Source organism: Rutidosis leptorrhynchoides, unplaced genomic scaffold, assembly GCF_046630445.1.
Source record: "Rutidosis leptorrhynchoides isolate AG116_Rl617_1_P2 unplaced genomic scaffold, CSIRO_AGI_Rlap_v1 contig549, whole genome shotgun sequence".
Lineage (NCBI taxonomy): Eukaryota > Viridiplantae > Streptophyta > Magnoliopsida > Asterales > Asteraceae > Rutidosis > Rutidosis leptorrhynchoides.
Genome location: NW_027266773.1, coordinates 37,233 through 57,885, shown reverse-complemented (window position 1 = coordinate 57,885; position 20,653 = coordinate 37,233). Strand labels below are relative to the sequence as shown.

Sequence of the window (20,653 nt, the reverse complement as noted above, 5' to 3'; positions counted from 1 at the left end):
AGATATCATCACATCATACTAAACGAAATCATTAGAATTTAGAGCTCAATTCACATATTTAGACATAAAAATTAAACAGTATATTGTATTTTTACATATGTCATACCTAAAATATACTTTTTAGTGGGCGCGCTACAGTCTTAGTGTTTGAAACGGAACGGTAAACGGAAATAGAGAAATCGGAAACATCGTTTCCGATTATGGATTAGAGTGCTTAATCACCCGGTAATTAAGCATAATCGGTAACAACGTTACCGATTATGCTTTGGGACAAAATTATTGTATGATAATTAACCAATAATTAAGCAAAAACGGCACCACCGTTTCCGATTTTGCTTGTGCAAAAAAAAAAAAAATTACGCTATCATGTCATGATAAAGACAATGATTACACACAATTTATTTATAAATTGTGTAGTATTATTGAAGAAAGCAATTAAACTAATTAATTTTCATAGAAATATCTCAACATTAACAAGCTCTATGTAGACAACAGGTTCCATGTATTGCGTAGTTTTGAAAAATACTGCGCTACTTTTTGCTGGTTATTTAGAAAACGTTTTGTGCATTGCATGGATACCTTAATTAATCTTCTATGTTTAAGGGCTTTTTTATTATTAAAAAACGAAAATCGGAAACCATGTTTCCGTTTATACAATTCCCACAGCCAATGACAAGAAGCACAGCAGCCAATGATAATGCTTTGTCCAAAAATCAACCAATCACAGCAATTAAAACCAAGCAAAATCGGAAATGGTGTTGCCGATTTTGTGGAGGACCAAAATCGGAAACCATGCTACCGATTATCACCATAATTATTCTGTAATGATGACCTTAATAATGTGATTCGTTTACATCGTTACCGATTATGATTAATTAAGATTAATACAAATTATTAAGCAAAATCGGAAACCATGTTTCCGATATCCCTATTAGTCTCCACCTCAAAAACTGTTCACATCTTGGATTCAAACCATATTTTTGTATTTAACTCACTTTTTAGTATGTGACCGCGTTTTGTGTGAAAAGTCAACATCGATCACATTATAATTTAAATTAGAGGTATGAACCAATTTGATCCACTCTACTCTTTACACTATGAGTTGTAAAGAACTTTCATCTTTGGCTATAGAATTAAAGCACAAGACTCTACCATAACTTTTGGTTTTTTATCTAAAGATCTAAAGCAAGATTTCAAATTGACAAAAATATATAAGCTTTACTCTTAACGGAAATGCGCGCACCGAAAAAGTTAAACATAAATTAAAGTTAGTTGAATGGGCTTAAAAAAATAAAAACTTAATTGAATGGCTAAATCATATCAGTAGTATGAAAATTGCCAAATATAACACCCTTTAATTAAAAAAAAAAAATTGATTCCAAAAAAGATATGTAAACGTATAAATCGATCGATTTTCTTAAGATTTCTTTCGTGTCGATCGAGACCAATTTTTCATGAAATTTTCTTCTTCGAAAATGAGTGTTCAAGTAATTAGGACATATTGTACGCAAGTGAATTATAACTTTATGGGAAACCAAATTAAGGCTGGAAATGGCGGTGTCAGCCAGCCTGCAGAAACGGAGTTGGCGAGTTGTGTATGACCATATCTTATTCATGATATGTACCTACTTTAGCTAAAAATAATAGTATTAATAATATGAATTCGTAATACTTTCTCATCATCAAATTATCTCGTACGTATATTAGTAAGCTTAATCACTGGTAGGCGTGGTTCAGCGTCCCGTCCTCTAATCAGTAGGTCGAGGATTCGATTTCAATTTCTACGAATGAAAAAAATTATGCGGACAGTTTCCTATCATTTTATACGCTGACAGTGGGAACGAGAGATTGGTCTCATTGCTATTGACGGTGAAAAACCCGGGAAAACTAAAAATTATTAGTAAGCTTATTACAATTTTTCTTTTTTTTAAGAAAGCTTATTACAATTTTTGGTTTCACTAAAAAAAATGATTACATTCTCTAATTTTTTTTTACTCCGCCACATCTTGGCATAATGGCACATTAAGTCATTAAGACAATATTTATTTTTATCAGAGTTCCCGTTAATAAACAGGATTCAAAGTTCTCATAATAAACTTGACAGTAATTCGGATGGATTAGGATCATTCGCAGGGCCAAAAAATGTAATATTCTCTCCGTCTCTGAATACATATTTTTTAGAGTTTTTTTTGTCTAAAAAAGATAAATCTCGTACATAAGTTATTATTTATTATATCAATTTTGTTGTATTTCTTTTATAATCTTATTTTATGTGTCAATATCTTAAAAAACATGTATTGAAAGACGAAAAGATTACGATTGATTCATATGTTTAAATGAAGAAAAATGAAAAATTAGAGAAAACCAGTCGAACCATATATGACTGTATCAGTATGGAGACTGGATTGGAGGTCTTTAAAAAGTTACAATTTTATCAATGAGCTAGGGGCAATGCAATAAAACTTGAGAGTATTATAATTGAAATTTCACAATTCTTTCTACTAATTAAGTTTGATTTCAGTAGTCAATATTATATTCAGTTACTCCTATTCCTTCCATCTACAAATACATGTTTTTTTTAACTTTTTTTATATATTTAAAAAGAAATGTATTCAATCAATATTAAAAAATATGTACATCTCTTTTTATATATATTTAGAAAAATTTAAAAAAAAAAAATATGTATTAATAGACGGCCAAAAATACATATTTATCAATGAATTTCTTTTCGAAATACAATAATTGGTTAATTGTTTTTATAAATGGTTTCACTCTTATATGATAATAGAGCTATCAACCAAAATATTGTCCGACTCAATTCCCTTCTAATGCCAACTTTGACATGTCTTTATCATTCCAAGTAGCTGGTCTAGTTACTGGAAATCGGAAGTAATTAATGTGATTGCAATTTGCATGTACGGTATTATTAGTAAGAATGCTACTACATCTTATTGGAAAAATCCATCTAATTGTGATTTTTTTGACAAATTAAGTTCTAACTAAAATGTAAAAGCATTATTCAAAGGTGTTTTGTTTTCCTAATTGGATGACAAAATGATTAAAAGAAAAACGAACTCCAAAAGAAAACATTGGCCACTAAAACAACCTATGGAACGAGGTAAATAATAAAAAACCGGGAAAAAAATAGTATTATTCGAAAATATCATTACTAGTGTCAAAGAGAAAAAAATTATTTCTAATAAAATCATATATAATGTGCTGTGAGAAAGAAATATTGAAGCGTCTTATTAACGAATGTAGCCTGGATAGGAAGGAATGTTGGACCAAAGCTTAATTTTTTGGTGAGATCATGTTTTTCTTTCTCAAAAAATTGAAAGTTTAAATAAATACAAAAATTTTAATACTATTAATTTAAGTAAAACTGTCAAGTATATATAGAAATACGGAAAATTTATTTTCAAAAATAAAGAAAAAAAGATTATCCCCAATTTATTTAACTTATTATGCATTTCACAAGTAAATGTTTTTACTTATTAAATTTGCACATTATAATAATTTATTTGAAATGATGTCAACATTTGGATGGTGTATATATGTCCTCATCCTGAATTTAGAAATGATAATTAGATACGACATCAGCATGCGAAGAATGATGTTAATAGGTTTTATAATTGATGATTTCGTCATTTTAAACGTTTTAGAGACACATATTAGTCTCCTCCAACGTCAATATTGTGTGATTGTACATTTGTGAATGTATGTTGTGTCTGTTTACCCTTTTTTAAGAGATGTTTTTATTAAACATGATCATATCATTTTTTATTTTATTTTTTTGATAGATGAGGAGCTGAAATTTTTATTAGAATTAAAATGGCTAAGCCGATTCGGATCAATAGTTTTTGATATGTGTGGTCTGCTGGATCCTGAAAAAAACACAACAAATAGTATTTCTCTCATCCACTTCAAGTGTCTCGTAATGAAATTTATTTTGGTTCATTTCATGTATCGTTTTATGAAATTCATGCATATTTGAACTTTTTTTCTAATTTTATCATTGTATTTATTTTAATAAAAACTTTCTTTTAATTAAATATTTATGATTTTTAAATAATAAATAATAAACATACATATAATTATTTTTATTAATTATTTTTTAAAATTTATAACTTTCATTATCTAGATGATATATATTGGGATGGAAATGCGGTTTCATTAATTAGTATCTTTGTTTTGTTATGTGTGGTCGGCTGGACCCTCCCAACTGATAACTGAAACACTATCCGTGCCTTACGTTGAAAATTAAATTAACGATGCTTAACACGATTAAATAAGTATTTAGGAGCTAGTCATTAATTCATTCAAAATTATGGATAGTAAAGTAATTGATTGATGTCCATGGTGATGGGGGTAGTGCACTAGTGCTTTAGGCCTTAGGGGGCTTCAATTCCTTGTTACATTTAACTAAAATAAATGCATCTTTTATTCCTGGTGGTTCGAACAATTATTAACTCAACAAATAATTTGAGTACTAAATAGTGTTTTTTTTTTTATGAAATAGTTGAAATGCAGATATATAAGTACACTGACTTTGGATTTTTATCTGTCAACTACAAATAGAAACTTTTATCACCTGTAAAGTTTGAAATTATACTATTTTTAGAGAAATATACATGTTAAAATTTTATATATATGATCATATCACATTAAGTGTACTAATAACTCATATACAAGAAAAATCTTCTTCTCTCTCTAGAAAAAAAAAACCCTCTGATAGAGAAAACCCTACACCTCCTTCCTCTGCCCTACCGCTACCCACCTTCTCCGGTGGCGGTGGGGCTTTTGTTTTTATTTGTGCTTTTATTTCACGGCTCTTCTTTTTGTGTCTCTATTTTCGTCCTCACCTTCTATTTTCAGGTTAGAGATTTCTCCTCCTCTTCAGATCTGATTCAAAACGCCATTCAAAATTGTGCGGCGGTGCGGACTCGTCGGAGCTTCTTTGGATTTCAGGCGTTCTGTCCATGTGGAAGGTCGAAGGAGGAAGCTTCTCACGGAGGTTTCATAGGTCAGATCTATTCTCTTTATCAGATCTGGTTTGTTTCCTACCTCATATATCTCGATGATGCGGACTTGTCGAAGTTTTGTGGGTGGAAGACATTCGGTTCTGATTTGGATTCGTCAGATCTGGCACCCCTCCATGGCGAATTTTTGGTGGCAGTTAGAATTCGCACCTGTAGGTAGAGTGGTTGTGGTGGCCATAATTGGAAGCAGCTGTCGGATTTTTATTTTTATTTTCAGTATTATATGTATTTTGTTTTGCGATGGATGTCCATTTCTCTGCTTGTTGGTACTCACTCTGGGTTTGAAATTGAAGATGGGTTCACTTCAATTTTGCTCTACAGAATGAAGTTATCGAATTCCTCTCGATTTCAACTTTCAAACAGGCTTGTGATTCGTCATGTGTCTTTTGTAGTTTGGAATTCGAGTGTCTCTCAGCCTTTTTGGGGTTGTTACCTTCAATTATAGACGATGTCGTTCCAATCGGTGGTATCGGTTATAGGGAGTTTCGAGAAATTGATTCAATCATGCCTATTATACAGCATCTACCGCGCCTTTAGGTGCGCTGATTGCTTGGTTTTTATACCACGATTTTCTGACTCTCGGGTTAGAAAGTTATTAAGCTGTCGCACCATAGCCGTGAAGGGGTGTAGGCCCTCGATTAATCAATCGATCAGCTTTTCTGTAACTTGTACCACTCGTATTGGTTTAGGCTTACAAGCCACAACTCTTGTGTTGTTTAACTATTTATAATGAAATACAAGTTTGCATCAAAAAAGTCTACTAATAATTCTCAAAAAAAAATCTACTAAGAAAAGTCTACTAAAAAAGTCTTCTAATAACTTTCGTACAATATTGGATGATTGTGGGCACATGCTTGATGTTCTTAATAAATTCAAATTGGCGGCATGACAGGATATAAATTTTGAGAACACCAATATCTTGATCAATAGGAATATTGATCAGCATCACCGGGAGATTCTTAAAGCAAGACTACAGGTTTTCAATAACTTGGAGTGTAATTCTTATTTGGAATTTCCGATAATGAATGTACAGAATAAATCAATTTCTTTGAATTTTTTCGTGACAGAATTAGAAGAAAACTTGTAAATTAGAAAGGAAATTTCTCAATAAAATTGGAAGGGAAGTCCTTATAAAAATATTTTTATAGACACTTCCTACTTATGTTATGAGTTTATTTAAATTTTCTATTGGCTTAATTGATGATCTGGAGAATTTTTGTTCGAGATTCTTGTGTGGATCTGCTGAAGGAGAAAGAAAACTGCATTAGTTAGCGTGGAATGATTTTTGTGGAAAAAAAAAGTCTGGAGGTTTAGGTTTTCAAAAATTGAAGTTGTATAACCTATCTCTAATTGCAAAATAAGGCTGGAAGTTACTATTTGAACCAAACAGTTTGCTTACATGCATCTTCAAAGAGAACTATTTTCCACGTTCTTCATTTATTCATGCTTTTTTTTGGAAGGAATCTTTCTATGATATGGAGAGAATTCATTAATTCTAGAACAATTTTAATATCTGGTGGAAGGTGGAGAATAAGAAATGGTTTAGAGGCTCGGATTTTTCATGATAAATGGATTGGATCTTTACCTGGACATTGCATTCAGTTCGGTAGTCATCCAATTCGCATTGATAATATTGTTTTCTTTTTATTGAATGTTGATTGTTCGGAATGGAATGTGCCCTTGATTTGTCAAGCTTTTGAAGTTTCTCAAGCTAATGCAATTATGTCTATTCCTCTATGTAATGGTCGTTTCAAAGATCAATGGATTTGGGAAGATACGTCTTCTAGGGTATATACTGTTAAATCTGGATACCATGTTGCTAAAAGTATGAATGGTGAACCGAATTCATTCACGGATGGGATTCTCTTCAAGTTCTGGGATAAACTTTGGCAGGTGAACACGACTCCTAAATTAAAATTCTTTGCTTGGAGAGTATGTCGAGGTATTGTATCTACAAGAGATACTTTGATCAGGCGAGGTATGGAAATTCCATTACTTTGTATGGATTATAATGAATCTATCATTCATCTATTTCGTGATTGTTTTTGGGCTTCAAGATTCTGACAGCACTTTAATTTAGTAGACATTAGAAGATTCAACTCTTCTCCTTCTCAATTGTGGCTAAATGATGTTTTTTAATCTTTGATTCTGGATGAATTAAAATTCTTCATTGTCAGATTGTGGTGGATTTGAAACAATCGAAATGATTGTATATTTCGAGAGAAATGCTTTATCTTGTGTTCATCAATTACTGGTTGCAAAAAGTGGTTAGCTACTTTATGTTCTTTGTCTATTGAAAATGGCACCTCAGTGCAGCAGAGGAATATTTTGCCATTCCATAATTGAAGACTTCTTGATCGTGGTGTATTTAAAGTAAATTTTGATGCTTCTTTTCTCACCGATGCTAGTAATCAGTATGGTGTGGTTGTTAAGGATCAGCATGGAGTAATTATTAAAGCTGCAACCGGTGTAATTGGACGTTCAGAATCACCACTGCAAGCTGAAGCGATGGCTGCAATGAAGGCATTAGAATTTGCTTGTTCTTGCAATATTGGATCTTTAATTCTAAAAGAAGACCGCAAGGTTCTAATGGAAGCGTTAAATTCTCCTCAAAAATGTTTGTTATTAGTAGGAAATATTGTTTAGTCCATCATGGATAAAGTCGCAATTCTATTTTCTAATTGAGTAATTGTCAATTTAGTTTAGTTCGTAGAATTAGTAATAGGATAGTCATGAATTGACATATTTCGATATGTATTTTCTTTTCTTCTGTTTTGATAATGGCTCTGTACCTCCAAATGTGGATAATCTAACTACTTTGAATTGTTCGATGTTTTAATTAAATTATCAATTTGAACTGAAAAAAAAAGTCTACTAATAATACTAATATATATTAAAATTGTTAAATTAATATTTATTTTATCTTTTAAACATTAGTATTTTAAATTTAATTTTAATTTTCTCAAAACTAGTACGAGCGTGATGATGCTGATTAAAATGATGCATCTATTGACCAACATTCTAGTGACAAAATTAATGTACTTGAGAGTCGTAATGCCTGATATTCAAACAATATTGGTTCGGGACATTTTTTTACCCTAAAATTATTTATTTTTATTTTTATTTTATTTTTTTGAATATTTTACCCTGAAAATTAAGGACCATGTCAAGATCAAAATAAAATAAAAACTTGTACAATTTTTAATTTTTTTATCCAAAAACTTGTATGATTAGAAATACGAAAGAAACCTATATATTCATCTATGGCACGTACGGCCAGATTTCCCATAAGAGTCCGACAACATCTTATTTTAAAAATTACTCAAAATCTTATATATGTAATTAGGTTTTCTCTTAGAATATATGAATTACCCAAAGGGGAGAAGAATGTTATGGGCAACAACTTGCGTACACTCCACCTCTATAATTGTTCTCTCTCTTAATTTTTTCTCTATAAATGCAACCCCTCTCCTTTTGGAATGGACTCACAAAAAACCAATTTGCCCCCATTACCATTTTTAATTCGACTTCTCTCTCTTAATTTGTCTCTCTCTCCCTCTCATATTCACATATTCGATATTCATCCTTCCTTAGTTTGTCCCTCATCTCATCAATTATGTCTACTGTTCCCACGGATTTTGGCAGTGTACTCAAGTTTCTTCAGAACAAATCCATTCTGATCACCGGAGCTACGGGCTTTCTGGCTAAAAGTATTACACACCTCGATTGGACATTATTTTCTTCATCTTTAATTCATGCATTATGATTATGTTATATATTAACATTGACATGAGTTTAATTTGACGTTTCCAGTTACGGTTGAGAAGATACTTAGGGTTCAGCCAAATGTGAAGAAACTCTATCTTCTTCTTAGAGCTTCCGATGTTAAAGCTGCCACTCATCGCCTTCATACAGAGGTAAAATATATTATAATATATCTCCATTGTTTTTGGAGTTCATCCACATAAATTAATGCAGCTAACAAAAATATTTTAATTCAACTAAAACATACATTAATTCTTCAGCATTTAACTTCTGATCCTTTCGGAAAAAACAAATAACAAACTCAATTATATATTCTTTTATTTTAAGACTGCAGTTTGTTTTACTATTATTATATATATTTAATTTAATAATGAGTACTTTTTTTAAAAAAATTAAATTGTTTGTGTGTGAAAGAACCAACATGTTGCACCCCGGCCAAAAGATGAATATTGGTTGTAGTTGGAATACTATCATATCATAATAAATTTGAAAACTCGTAGCATGCAAATACCCCGTGGATTATGAAAAGTATTACCCAAAATGAAAAAAAAAAAAAAAAAAAAAAAGTGCCCTAAATTGTGGAGGAGGACAGCATTTAATTGAAAGGCCGATAAGGTTTACCTATATATTTTGGTGCACATCTCATTTTGTTGCAACATCATCACCTACTTATTCACTTGAAAGTAAATACATACCAAAAAGAAGCATACAATAAGTTTTTATTTCTATCACTCGCTTTCTTAATCTATACTGATCAACATCATTGAATCATCATGTTGTTTGTATATATGATCATGACTTCTCTTTCCATTGAATTCCAGCGGTAACTAATTAATAAAAATTATATTTATGAGTAGATGCTTGGGAAGGATTTATTTAGAGTCCTCAAGGAAAAACAGGGAGAAAACTTCAGCACCCTTATTTCAGAAAAGACCACATTGGTCCCTGGAGATATATCAATGGAAGACTTGGGGCTTAAAGACCCTAATATTGAGCAAGAGATGTTGACCGAACTTGATGCTATCATAAATATAGCCGCAACAACTAACTTTGATGAAAGGTACGTAAATACATTATTAAGACATTAATCGAAATCGTTTAATAATTTTTATGACCTAGCTAGCTACACTTTCATGATATATATATTGATTAAGATATAATTGTCCCCCTACACAATTTGATGCAGATATGACATTGCACTCGGCTTAAACACTTTTGGAGCCAAAAACGTTTTGTGCTTTGGGAAGAAATGTGCCAAACTAGAGGTGCTTGTTCACATATCTACAGGTTAGTAAAGTGTAACCAAATAAGTAAGAAAGTATTATTATTTAATATTTATATATGTGCTATCTAAATTAATTGGAATATTATTAATGCTGTCATGATTTTGCCATGTCTGCTTTAAATATAGTAGTCATAGGGGCTAATTAGGTTATCTAATAAAACTATATATTTACTGTTTTCAGCTTACGTTTGTGGAGAAACACCTGGTTTAATATCGGAGACACCGTATAGTTACGGTCAAAGCCTAAATGGAGAGCCGGGATTAGATGTCGAGAACGAGAAGAAGGTGATCGAGCAAGAACTAAACATGCTCCGAGCAGAAGGAGCTTCCAACGAGGAAATTGCCCTCGCCATGAAGGACTTGGGAATTAAAAGGTCAGAATACTAGAATACTTTTTTTTTCCTAATTTTATATTTGTAGCGACATGTATGTACAAGTATCAAATTGATGACAGATTGAAATTTTTAGGTGAATAATCTTTAAAGGAAAAAAGAAAACAAAAACAAAAAACGTATATAGAAGATCGTCTTTGTACGACATTTTTCTTTTATATTCTGATCCTGACAAGGAATTAATAAAATCGGTGGTCCAAATAAAATTTACATACAAAATGACTGAGTTAAAAAAAATGAATAATACTGATATAATTATTCACCTATGATTAACCTAATATTCGTAAGATTATTCACCTAATATTTGTTAACTTTATTGTAATGAGAAAAAGTATAACATGACCTCTTTCTTCAAATAAAAAAAATAGGGTATCGATCAAACTACTGTTTAAAAAATTACGGTAAAGAAGATTATTATATGTCCTAGCTATTCCCTTAAGCCAAAAATGATTAATAACTCTTCATATTTATTAAAAATAAAGAAATTAGTTGACCAACTTACTTTACATACAATGATACAACAACCATCAACCATAAAGGCTTTAGAATTTATGTTGAAAGCATAGTCAATGTGAAGATGCAACTATCGATTCAAAGTATTTAAATCAAAATTTGATTTATGGTCCATTCACTCATTTATTTTATTTTTTCTATTTGAAATTAAATAATGCATGGCAACACCCCCCACTCTTTTTATGAAAAATAAAATTATTAGTTGAACTCATTTATTGTTCGCCCACACCTCACTTCAATTGCAATTTGGCCCAACTAGATCTCGACCTTGCAGAACGAGACAAGATAACGTATTTGGTCACCTTTTCTTCTCCCCTATAGTCAAGCTATATATACAAAATTTAATATCATGCATGTGGAAATTCCACATATAGTTTACAAAGAAGATAGTATTTCGCATTCGCATTCATGGAGAATCAACTCCTATAATCTTTAGAAATAAATCTCATCCGAATAACTATTTGATCAACATAACTTGTTTTCATAACTTATTTTTATTTTTATGTTAAATAACTTAGAATTTGCTCAACTTGTGGTTAGATACATAACAAAAGACTAGTCATCAGTTTATTTATTTATACATATTAATTACATACAGCTTCAGTCTTCAAATTGTTGTGAAAGATCAACCGTGTTAATTAAATGCAATTTTTAGCTAAAGTACACTTCTTGATTGCAGTCTGAGTCCAAAAGAACACTTGAAATGAAATGACGGTAAAATTAAAAGGTAAAGATTATTGTAAAAAAGGCAATGAATGCACACTTTCATAGTATTTAATTTATTTTACCGAACACAGATGACAATTTAATTAGATGATTTACTTTTTCACCAAACACAAAGCCAAGTCAGCTACCCAAATTGAAGGAGTGCTTGTAATCTTTCGGTAACATTCTGATGACACAGTAGCATCAGAATGGTAGGTCTCAACTTTAAATGGAGAGTTATATGAATTGTGGATGTGTCACATTTATTCACTGCAACAAAAAAAGAAGAAGATATTTTTAACAGATATTCAAACTTGAATTGAACTCGAATATTAATTATTAATCTCATAAATCGTTGATTGAATTTGCTCTCATTGAATTGGTTTTGTGTAATGTGTTTCAGGGCTAGGGTTTATGGATGGCCAAATACATACGTGTTCACAAAAACAGTGGGAGAGATGCTTTTAGGGAAACTCAAAGGGGATTTACCGGTCGTCATTGTTCGTCCTACCATTATTACTAGCACTATGAAAGAACCATTTCCCGGTTGGACCGAAGGTGTAAGGTACTTACAAATCATATATATATCCATTTAAGTTAATCAATCATTTATATATTTTATAGATATAATATGGTATTTAATTAATTAATTGTATTATCTTGGTCAATTACAGAACGGTTGATAGTCTGGCCGTCGGTTATGGTAAAGGAAAGTTAACATGCTTTCTTGGAGACCTTAAAGCTATTGTTGATGTGGTGAGTTTTCAATTAGCTAGCTCGATCATTTTTTAAAAAAAATTCAATCTTAATATACATATATTAACGTATGTAAAATCCTACTATATATCGAAGTTTAACTAGCCTAACTTATTTGTAATATTAATTTTTTTTTGGGGGGTGATTATAAATTATAATAAATACGTACAGATACCAGCTGATATGGTGGTGAATGCAATACTAGTGTCAATGGCTGCCCATGCAAAGAAACCATGTGATAATGTGATTTATCATATCGGATCGTCACTCAGAAAACCGATGACTAACAAAGATCTTAAAGATGTCGGCTACATTTACTTTACAAGGAAACCATGGATCAACAAGGACGGTAAGCCTGTCATCGTTGGAACCGTCACTGTCTTTGACACCATGGCTAAATTCCGCAGATACATGGCTGTTCGTTACTTGCTACTGCTCAAGGTTCCATCCTAACTTAATTAAATTTAACATCCTTAATTTGCATATATAATATATACATGCTCTTTAATTAATTACCTTAAGAAAATTAATTCCAAATTAATGAAGTCGATCTACATTTCATTGAGATACACGTTTTAAACATGTATACTACATATGGGTATTTTATTAATGATCACATCAAGCCTTTACACGTTTCAAATAATTAAATTATAGCTTATTTAATCATGTTTTCTAACATGTCATATTCATATATTTAAATGTATTAATTAATTATACATACTCACAAAACTTAATTTCAAAAGATAACTACCTAAATTTCATTTTGATACACGTTCTAAATAAATTAGTGTTTTATCACTTTGAAATTAGATCATTTAATTAATTAATTGAAATAACTTGCATGTTGCTTAGTCATATCTTAAGTTAATTTTTTCATGTTGAAATTCGAGAATTTGCTTACCTTGTCACTTTCTCTTGTTTGAGAAATTAATGAAACAACTCGATCGGTGAATTAAGTTCATGAGGTATTGCAATTCTTATTTATTGAGAAACCAATTAAAACTCCTGATAAATCTAAATTTAGGTCAAATAAGTTGATTTTAGGGAGTAAATATATATTAATTCTCAAGCCTTTATTGGACGTTGATTCAGGGATTGGAGTTCGCCAATACAGCCTTTTGCCATCTTTTTCAAGATAAGTATACCGATCTCAACAGGAAGATCAAATTCGTGATGAGGTTGATTGAACTCTACAGGCCGTATCTCTTCTTCAAGGGCATGTACGTATTAATTATATTCTTCTAAAACTTCAATTAATAATGTCTTCTTATCCGACCTTAATTGGTGATATGACATTTTTATTTACAGTTTTGACGACTCAAACTCGAAAAATCTACAAATTGCCGCTAAAGCGAGCTGCATTGAAGAGAAGGAGCTGTTCTACTTTGATCCAACAATAATCGACTGGGAAGACTACTTCGTCAATATCCACATTCCAGGCATCGTTAAATACGTCCTCAAATGATTTAACGAAATTATTTTATTGAATGCCTTCTCTTTACAGATTATGTTGTTACTATTAGTTAATTTCCACGATCGATTGTACTTTGAAAGGTTTGGTTGAAGCCAAATATAGCTAGTGTCGTTTGAAACATTTATTGAGCGGGCAGGGTTATTATATTAATATATTCTACTTGTAAGCTTGTCTCAGTTAATGTTGAAGCTATGTCTCAATTTATATTAAATTCTTCTTCTCAAGAACTTTGTTTATAACTATAAATTACATTACTACTGGTCACTTTTGATTCTGGTAGTAAAAAATGTCTAAACTTTAAGACCACTAAGAGCTATGGATAAAAGATCATTACTAGGTCGGTTTGGGGTAGAGAGTTGTTAAGGTATCATTATCCAACTTTCACTCAAGTCTGGTCTCATCTTTTTCTATCTTTTAAGCCGCTATACTATAAATATCAGGACAATTGTGTGGTCACCAATAACTAGGGGTGGGCATAATCGAACCGACCCGAATCAAATCGAAAAAAAAAAATTTCCTACCGAAAACTCGGTTCGGTTAAAAGCGAAAATTATCAGTTCGGTATCGGTTAAACCGATAAAAACCGAAATAAATTAAAAGATAAAGTAAAGACCTAATTAAAAAATAAAAGAATATATTGGGACCACAATGACAGCAGTACTTTTAGACCATCACACATAAAACACGTATATATCATCTTTTCCTAAGGAGTAACAACACGTATATATCATCAAAAAATAAAGAAAAAATAAAGAAATAAACCAGATCTAGAACATCAGAAATCAGATCTAAACCTCATCAAACTCCTAGACTTTCTCCACAAGGACCACAACCACCATGGACTAATCAGACCTCAAAAGCTTCTAACACGTCCCGATCTCGGCACGAGAGAATTACATCCGGCGATGATCCGGGCCAAACTTCTTCTTTCTTCTTTTACCACCGCCGCTGCTATTGTTCCTTATAATTCTTGTTTCTTCTACTTTTATGTACACCAAAACCGATCGGATCTTGGTATTTTCTCTTTACATATACTAGATTTATCATGTCGTCAGAGAAGAGTGCAGCCGGTATCACGACAGGCTGTGGTAGAAGAAGAGAGCTCGAGGTGCGGAGAAGGGAAGCAGAAGATGAAGAAGCCATTTTTTTTGAGTATCGATGAAGAAGCCAATAAGCCATTGTAAATTTGGAATATGTTGTATTTATTTGTATCAGATTTAGATCTGTTTTGAATTTATTAGGGTATTTGTGATCATATCGGTTTTCCGATTAACCGCCGGTTAACCGGAAACCGAACCGAAAAACCGAAAACCTAAAATATCACAACCGAATCCGAAATAGCTATCGGTGTTTTCGGTTCGGTTATCGGTTCGATTCGGTTCGGTCCGGTTTTAGCCCAGCCCTACCAATAACATACAAGCTTGACCTAATCATGTCTTCATTTGCCGCCGCTTGAAGAAATGTCCTTGCATTACATACTGAGTCACGGAGCTCATCTAAACTTGTAAAAGTTTAACAAACTAGCAATGGATCAAAGTCTGAAATCCTTTCTCAATTCAAACACCCAAAATCAACTTGTTTGGAGGGATCAAACCTGGATAATAGTAACCTCGCGTCTTACGGATACAAAAGTATATATACCCACAAAAACTAGAACAGAGAGTTCCAATCGTTACAAGAAAATTTAAACTTCAAGGTTAAAAGAAGCTGGTAAAATTTTTTTTTTTTTTTTTTTTTTTTCCTTCTGCAAAGGGTATGACAAAATTGATTCTAACCTATGCTCATCCCCTCTATTACTGACCAAAACTATGAATACATGGGGATAAGATACAAGGCAAAGCAAACAAATCTTAAATTCGATGGAAAACTAAAGAATAAGACTCATTTGGCTATGACTTTCTCACACAATGCCAAAAGGCATCACCATTTTAAGGATTTGCCAAATTCGACCCATGCTCAAAGGCACGGCACCTAAATTTCCCTCACTGGATACGCCTTTACCTCTATTTTTCATTTCTCTTTTCTAGCCAAGGACTCCCCCTTGTACTCGCTGCCAGCTGTCACCACAAAGCCTGCTCCAACCTGAGATGGATGGAGATACACGAAGAATGAATGACAATGACATAGTATGTAAAAAAGGACAAATAAGGAAGAGGAGAGCGAGATTTAGTACTTGACAATCCTTCAACACTACACGCTCTTGGAGTTGTACATTGCTGCAAATGACAGAACCTTGGATTGAACAACCATCTCCAATGGTAACATGATTCATCACAACTGAGTTCACAATCTGGCAAATGAAAAGGAAATGCTTAATTAAAAGGACTGTAAGATTTGAACATTTTTTTCTCTGCATAAATAACCAAACAAAAAAAAAAACAGTAGTTTACAAAATATTTGCATTGAATACAGCTTTAAGAGGAAGATCTGAAGATACCTTCACGTTAGAACCTATTCGGCAGTGACGCCCAATGACAGAACGTTTTACACTACACTTATCACCCATTTGTGAACCTTCCCCGAGCATGCAATGTGGTCCTACCTGCAAACATGAACAACTTAATAAGTGTAAAACAGGTGCATAGGGGTTTGAGGACTTAATCCAAATTACATTTGAAGGGTGTAAGGCTTACAGTTGTTTTGGAACCCAGCTCAGCTGTAGCATCAATGATATTATTATGCGCTGAGAAGGAGTATCCTGATAGATGATTTGCATCACCAATGACCTGAAATTTTGAAAGTGAAGTTAAGTCGCCATATCACGAAAGATTGAACTAAAAATGGGTTTCAAAAAAGAGATTATATTACTCACATCGCGATTGATATCCATGAATGCTTGAATGGAATTTAACCGAACACAGTACTTGCTCCCATGGGCTACATAAACACAACATTTATGGGTTTTCTTAATTGAGCCAGAACCATTGGCACCAGAGTTATAAAGTTCATGGAAGGTTGGCTTAGATGCATTAGCAAGGACTCTAGACAAGAATGGTTGAATCTTCTGGGAATTAACATTCTCGTTTCCATTTTCTTCTGGTTGTGTTGCACCATTCGATAATATCTCTGATTTCTGAAAGAAAAAATTAAGACCGTGTCATATATTGGATAAAAGAAAATTTGTGTACTAGGAATAAATAATATGCAAGAATCATTTCAGGCTAACCAGCTGGCTCCGGACAAGGTAAGGCAATACATCCTGCCTTAAGCTTACAAATTTATTCTTCAAATCAAGGACATCTTGCAAAGCGGATCTAGGAGAGAAAAAGGGGAACTGAGTACAGTTAAGTGTATCGAAAACCAAATGTACGACTTAGTAGATTGACACGTGACAAGGGAGCACGAGTCCAAATATCTTAAAAGTTTACATCTGATATGAGCATACAACATATAGACATAAAAAAAAAATCAAAGGCATAGCTCAGCAGTCTAATATATTATCTGGGGGCAAGACTTTTTAATACCAACCTCTTAAAAGCATACATATGTGCATCCATGAGATCAGCTCGGATTTCCATCTGACAAAAAATAAGTTGAAAAAAAATGTAAATAAACAAGAATTGTCTCATGTAGTACCTAGTCCATGGTGGTTGTACTTGGATACTCTTTCTTTTTTTAACATAAATTTGTCTATGGAAGGACAATAAGTCATCACCTCGTACATATTGAGGCAAGTGGATATTATTGGGCAAAGAATGAAAAGTTCATGGTCCAAATTAAGCAGTGATCAGTATGCTTTGAAAATTAAAGGGCATCCCACCAAATGCAAAAAACTTAACAGTTCATATTCACCAAGCAATGGAGCTACCATTCATCTATGAGTTTAGCAGAAACCCAACAGGTAAAGGAGGTTGCCACCAAAAACAGCATTGATAAACAAACAGGAATCTACCTGACCCACAGCACGGAGAATACTCTTTTGGATTCGAGTATCTTTCTCAACTTCAGCTCCTGACAACAATGACAAGGTATGAGGAGATCACGCTGCATCACTTTCAGGAAAAAGGATAATAAGCAGATATCTCACCTGCTGCTATGTGTAATAAAAACTGCTTTGTAGGGTCCAGTCCAATGATGTTGTAGTGTAATGATTTTTTGGATTTTTCTTTTCCAGCAGAAGATCCTGTTTCCGAGTGTCCGGTCACAGGAGGAGTGCAGAACATTGCAGTTACAACTGCATCATTCCGTCTGTGAGTAGCAGCAATTGCACCAGGGGGAACATCAGAAACAAGATCACCACTCACAACCTACAGGAAACATAATGAGTGGTTGTCAGAAAACCATAGTCAGGTCCTCGAAAAAATTTGTGTACTTAAATGCTTACTAATATGTCATTTGCTGTAAGGTGGTGCGTAATTGCCCGGAGAGCACCTGCAGTTCCAACATCCTCAGGAACAGCTGCAACCTGAATTTTTAAATAATATATATCATAAAGTTTATTACGTAAAGAAACTAGAATAGGAAAATATTGACATAAATACGTAAACCAATCTGGTAAGCTCCCAATAACAAAGTAGCAGAACCAGAGTGGCTGAACTTGATTCAAGCATATATATATGTTCATTTTCTACAACATAATATGCAATCACGGAACAGCTAAATTCCCAATTTATTCAAACCTATTCACATTTTTCACACAAATGTAAGAGAATAGAAACCCAAATAGTGCATTCGAGTACTTATTTGTGGTACGTATCTTCAACATGTACAGGTCCAACCCTCCAAGAGTTGCAAGATCATAACTTAGCAACCTACTCATAGTGAAATCAGTGCTAGATGTATCATAAACCTTGTTTGGTGCATCAGATAGAACTATAACAATAAAAGAGCACAAAACTTCAAGAACCCATTCACAACATCCTAATGGACAGTTAAGTATATCAGTGGCAAGTTATACTACTTCTAATATAAACCTCAAAGATTATCAAGTACAACTATGTGCAATAAATGAGCATAGTGAGTAATACTACATATAGAGAATTGATGAAATTATGAAAACACCTCGACATGCAGGCGATCAGCATAGGCACTGGAAATCCAAGCACCGACACATAGTGCTGCATCTTCCCCTTCAACAACCTACACACAGAAAACAAAACAAAAAAAGTGTCACTTATCTCACTCAGGGGAGCAGCTGAGGTATAATCAATAGGATTAAAAAACAGTTGGAGCGAGATAAAAATTATTACCACAATGAGGTCTGTTAGGTTGTTTAGCTCCAATTGCTCTAACACATAGGAGAGAACCGGGCGGTTGGCGACTGGAAGGAGGGCTGTTGGAACCTCCTGACAATTGAACCGAAACAAAGTGAAATGTCAATTCGATGAAATTAAGAAGAATGAATTCAGAGAGTGAGAGAGAGAAGTAACCTTGGATACGAGAGGTACGAGATTCTTGGATGCGCCGCCGGCTAAGACGACTACCTGAAAATCCATCGCCGTCGCGATAGAGAATAATTGGGGTTTTTTAGTTGGAATTGAATTGAATTGAAAATCTCAAAATAGTGGTGCGGTAAGGGCTTTTGTGCTTTGAAACCTGGTGTTGTTGCTTGTTGGTTTGGGCCAGGTGACAATTTTATTTTTATTTATTTATTCAATTAAAATTTAATTTATGTTATTATGAAATGTAAATTTCAATAATGCCTAGAATTAGAAAAGGAAAAAATGGCAATAGGACTATAGGAGGACGATAGAAGAAGTTTGTTTACTTGTGTCTTTCATTGGACTGTTAACAAGCATGGTATACTGATAGCATAAGGCAATCCACTAGGACCACTATAGAAAAGTCGTTGGTTGGTTTGCACTTTCCACCTCTTCATGGATACAACAGGAGCATGCTAATAACATTTTTGCTATTCGAACGGTAAAAATACTAACAAACTGCTATCTCACGCTTTTTTGCCAACATTTTCCTATCCGTTCGTTAGATTCGCTAACAAAATCATACTTTTCGTCAAATTTTATCTATGTGGCAGCCAACTTCCGTCAATTTTGCACAGTCATCACCAAACAAACAACACATCACGTGCTGACTCAGCAAAAATGACATGTCATCATCAGCCAAAAGTGATTGCCGGAACGCCATCGGCGTTCGCCGGAATCTGGAAATTTGTTAAGACCAGACTCATTTCGACGAGATAAACATCGTGATGGTGTCGAATTTTTCAAATTTAGAACCGTTTGGTGTAGATCTAAGCTTAAAGATTCGGCCACCGCACCTTTAAGCTAGATCTATACCAAACGATTGTAAATTTGAAAAATCGGACACCACCTCAAGGGGCTGTCGGACCATCGTCGATGGTCGAAACGAGTCTGGCCATAACAAAATTTTCTGATTTCGACTACCACAGATGGCGTCGCCACCTCAAGGGGCTGCCGGACCACTGTCGATGGTCGGTGGTCACCGAAATCTAGAAATTTTTATGTGGCTTGACTCGTTTCAACGAGACGAAAGTCGTGGTGGCGCCGCCTAAAGTGTCGGTCGCCGGAATCTGAAAATTCTTTTGGAAGGTTGATGATGATGAGGTGTCATTTTTGCTGAGTCAGCACGTGATGTGTTACTTGTTGGCGATGATTGTGCAAAACTGGCAGAAGTTGGCTACCACATAGACAAAATTTAACGAAATATATAATTTTGTTAGTGAATCTAACAGACGGATAAAAAAATATTAAAAAAAAACGCGAAGTAATATTTTATTAATTTTTCTACTGTTCGGATTGAAAAA

General features: G+C 33.3%; 2 protein-coding genes across 2 annotated transcripts; one reads left to right on the top strand and one right to left on the bottom strand.

Moving 5' to 3' along the window:
• The first annotated feature begins 8,655 nt into the window (after positions 1-8,655).
• On the top strand, positions 8,656-13,920 carry LOC139884403 (fatty acyl-CoA reductase 3-like). Its single transcript, XM_071868441.1, has 10 exons — positions 8,656-8,749; positions 8,853-8,956; positions 9,662-9,864; positions 9,991-10,091; positions 10,271-10,463; positions 12,103-12,264; positions 12,374-12,455; positions 12,627-12,896; positions 13,548-13,675; positions 13,764-13,920. Exons 1-10 carry the CDS (start codon positions 8,656-8,658, stop codon positions 13,918-13,920), a joined length of 1,494 nt encoding a protein of 497 aa, XP_071724542.1.
• Positions 13,921-15,939: 2,019 nt separating this feature from the next.
• On the bottom strand, positions 15,940-19,364 carry LOC139884404 (translation initiation factor eIF2B subunit gamma-like). Its single transcript, XM_071868442.1, has 13 exons — positions 19,299-19,364; positions 19,119-19,214; positions 18,931-19,008; positions 18,254-18,334; positions 17,957-18,176; positions 17,822-17,880; positions 17,398-17,447; positions 17,096-17,183; positions 16,742-17,002; positions 16,563-16,655; positions 16,367-16,471; positions 16,103-16,219; positions 15,940-16,011 (listed from the first exon to the last, which is right to left on the bottom strand). The coding sequence occupies exons 1-13, from the start codon at positions 19,362-19,364 to the stop codon at positions 15,940-15,942; spliced, it is 1,386 nt and encodes a 461-aa protein (XP_071724543.1).
• Positions 19,365-20,653: the final 1,289 nt, after the last annotated feature.

Coding starts and splice junctions, on each gene's coding strand:
- LOC139884403 (XM_071868441.1), top strand. CDS start 8,656: ATGTCTACTGTTCCCACGGATTTTGGCAGTGTACTCAAGTTTCTTCAG. Junction 10,092..10,270: donor GCTTGTTCACATATCTACAG/GTTAGTAAAGTG, acceptor TACTGTTTTCAG/CTTACGTTTGTGGAGAAACA. Junction 12,265..12,373: donor GGTTGGACCGAAGGTGTAAG/GTACTTACAAAT, acceptor GGTCAATTACAG/AACGGTTGATAGTCTGGCCG.
- LOC139884404 (XM_071868442.1), bottom strand. CDS start 19,364: ATGGATTTTCAGGTAGTCGTCTTAGCCGGCGGCGCATCCAAGAATCTC. Junction 17,184..17,397: donor CATATGTATGCTTTTAAGAG/GTTGGTATTAAA, acceptor TTTCTCTCCTAG/ATCCGCTTTGCAAGATGTCC. Junction 17,003..17,095: donor ACCTTGTCCGGAGCCAGCTG/GTTAGCCTGAAA, acceptor TTTTTCTTTCAG/AAATCAGAGATATTATCGAA.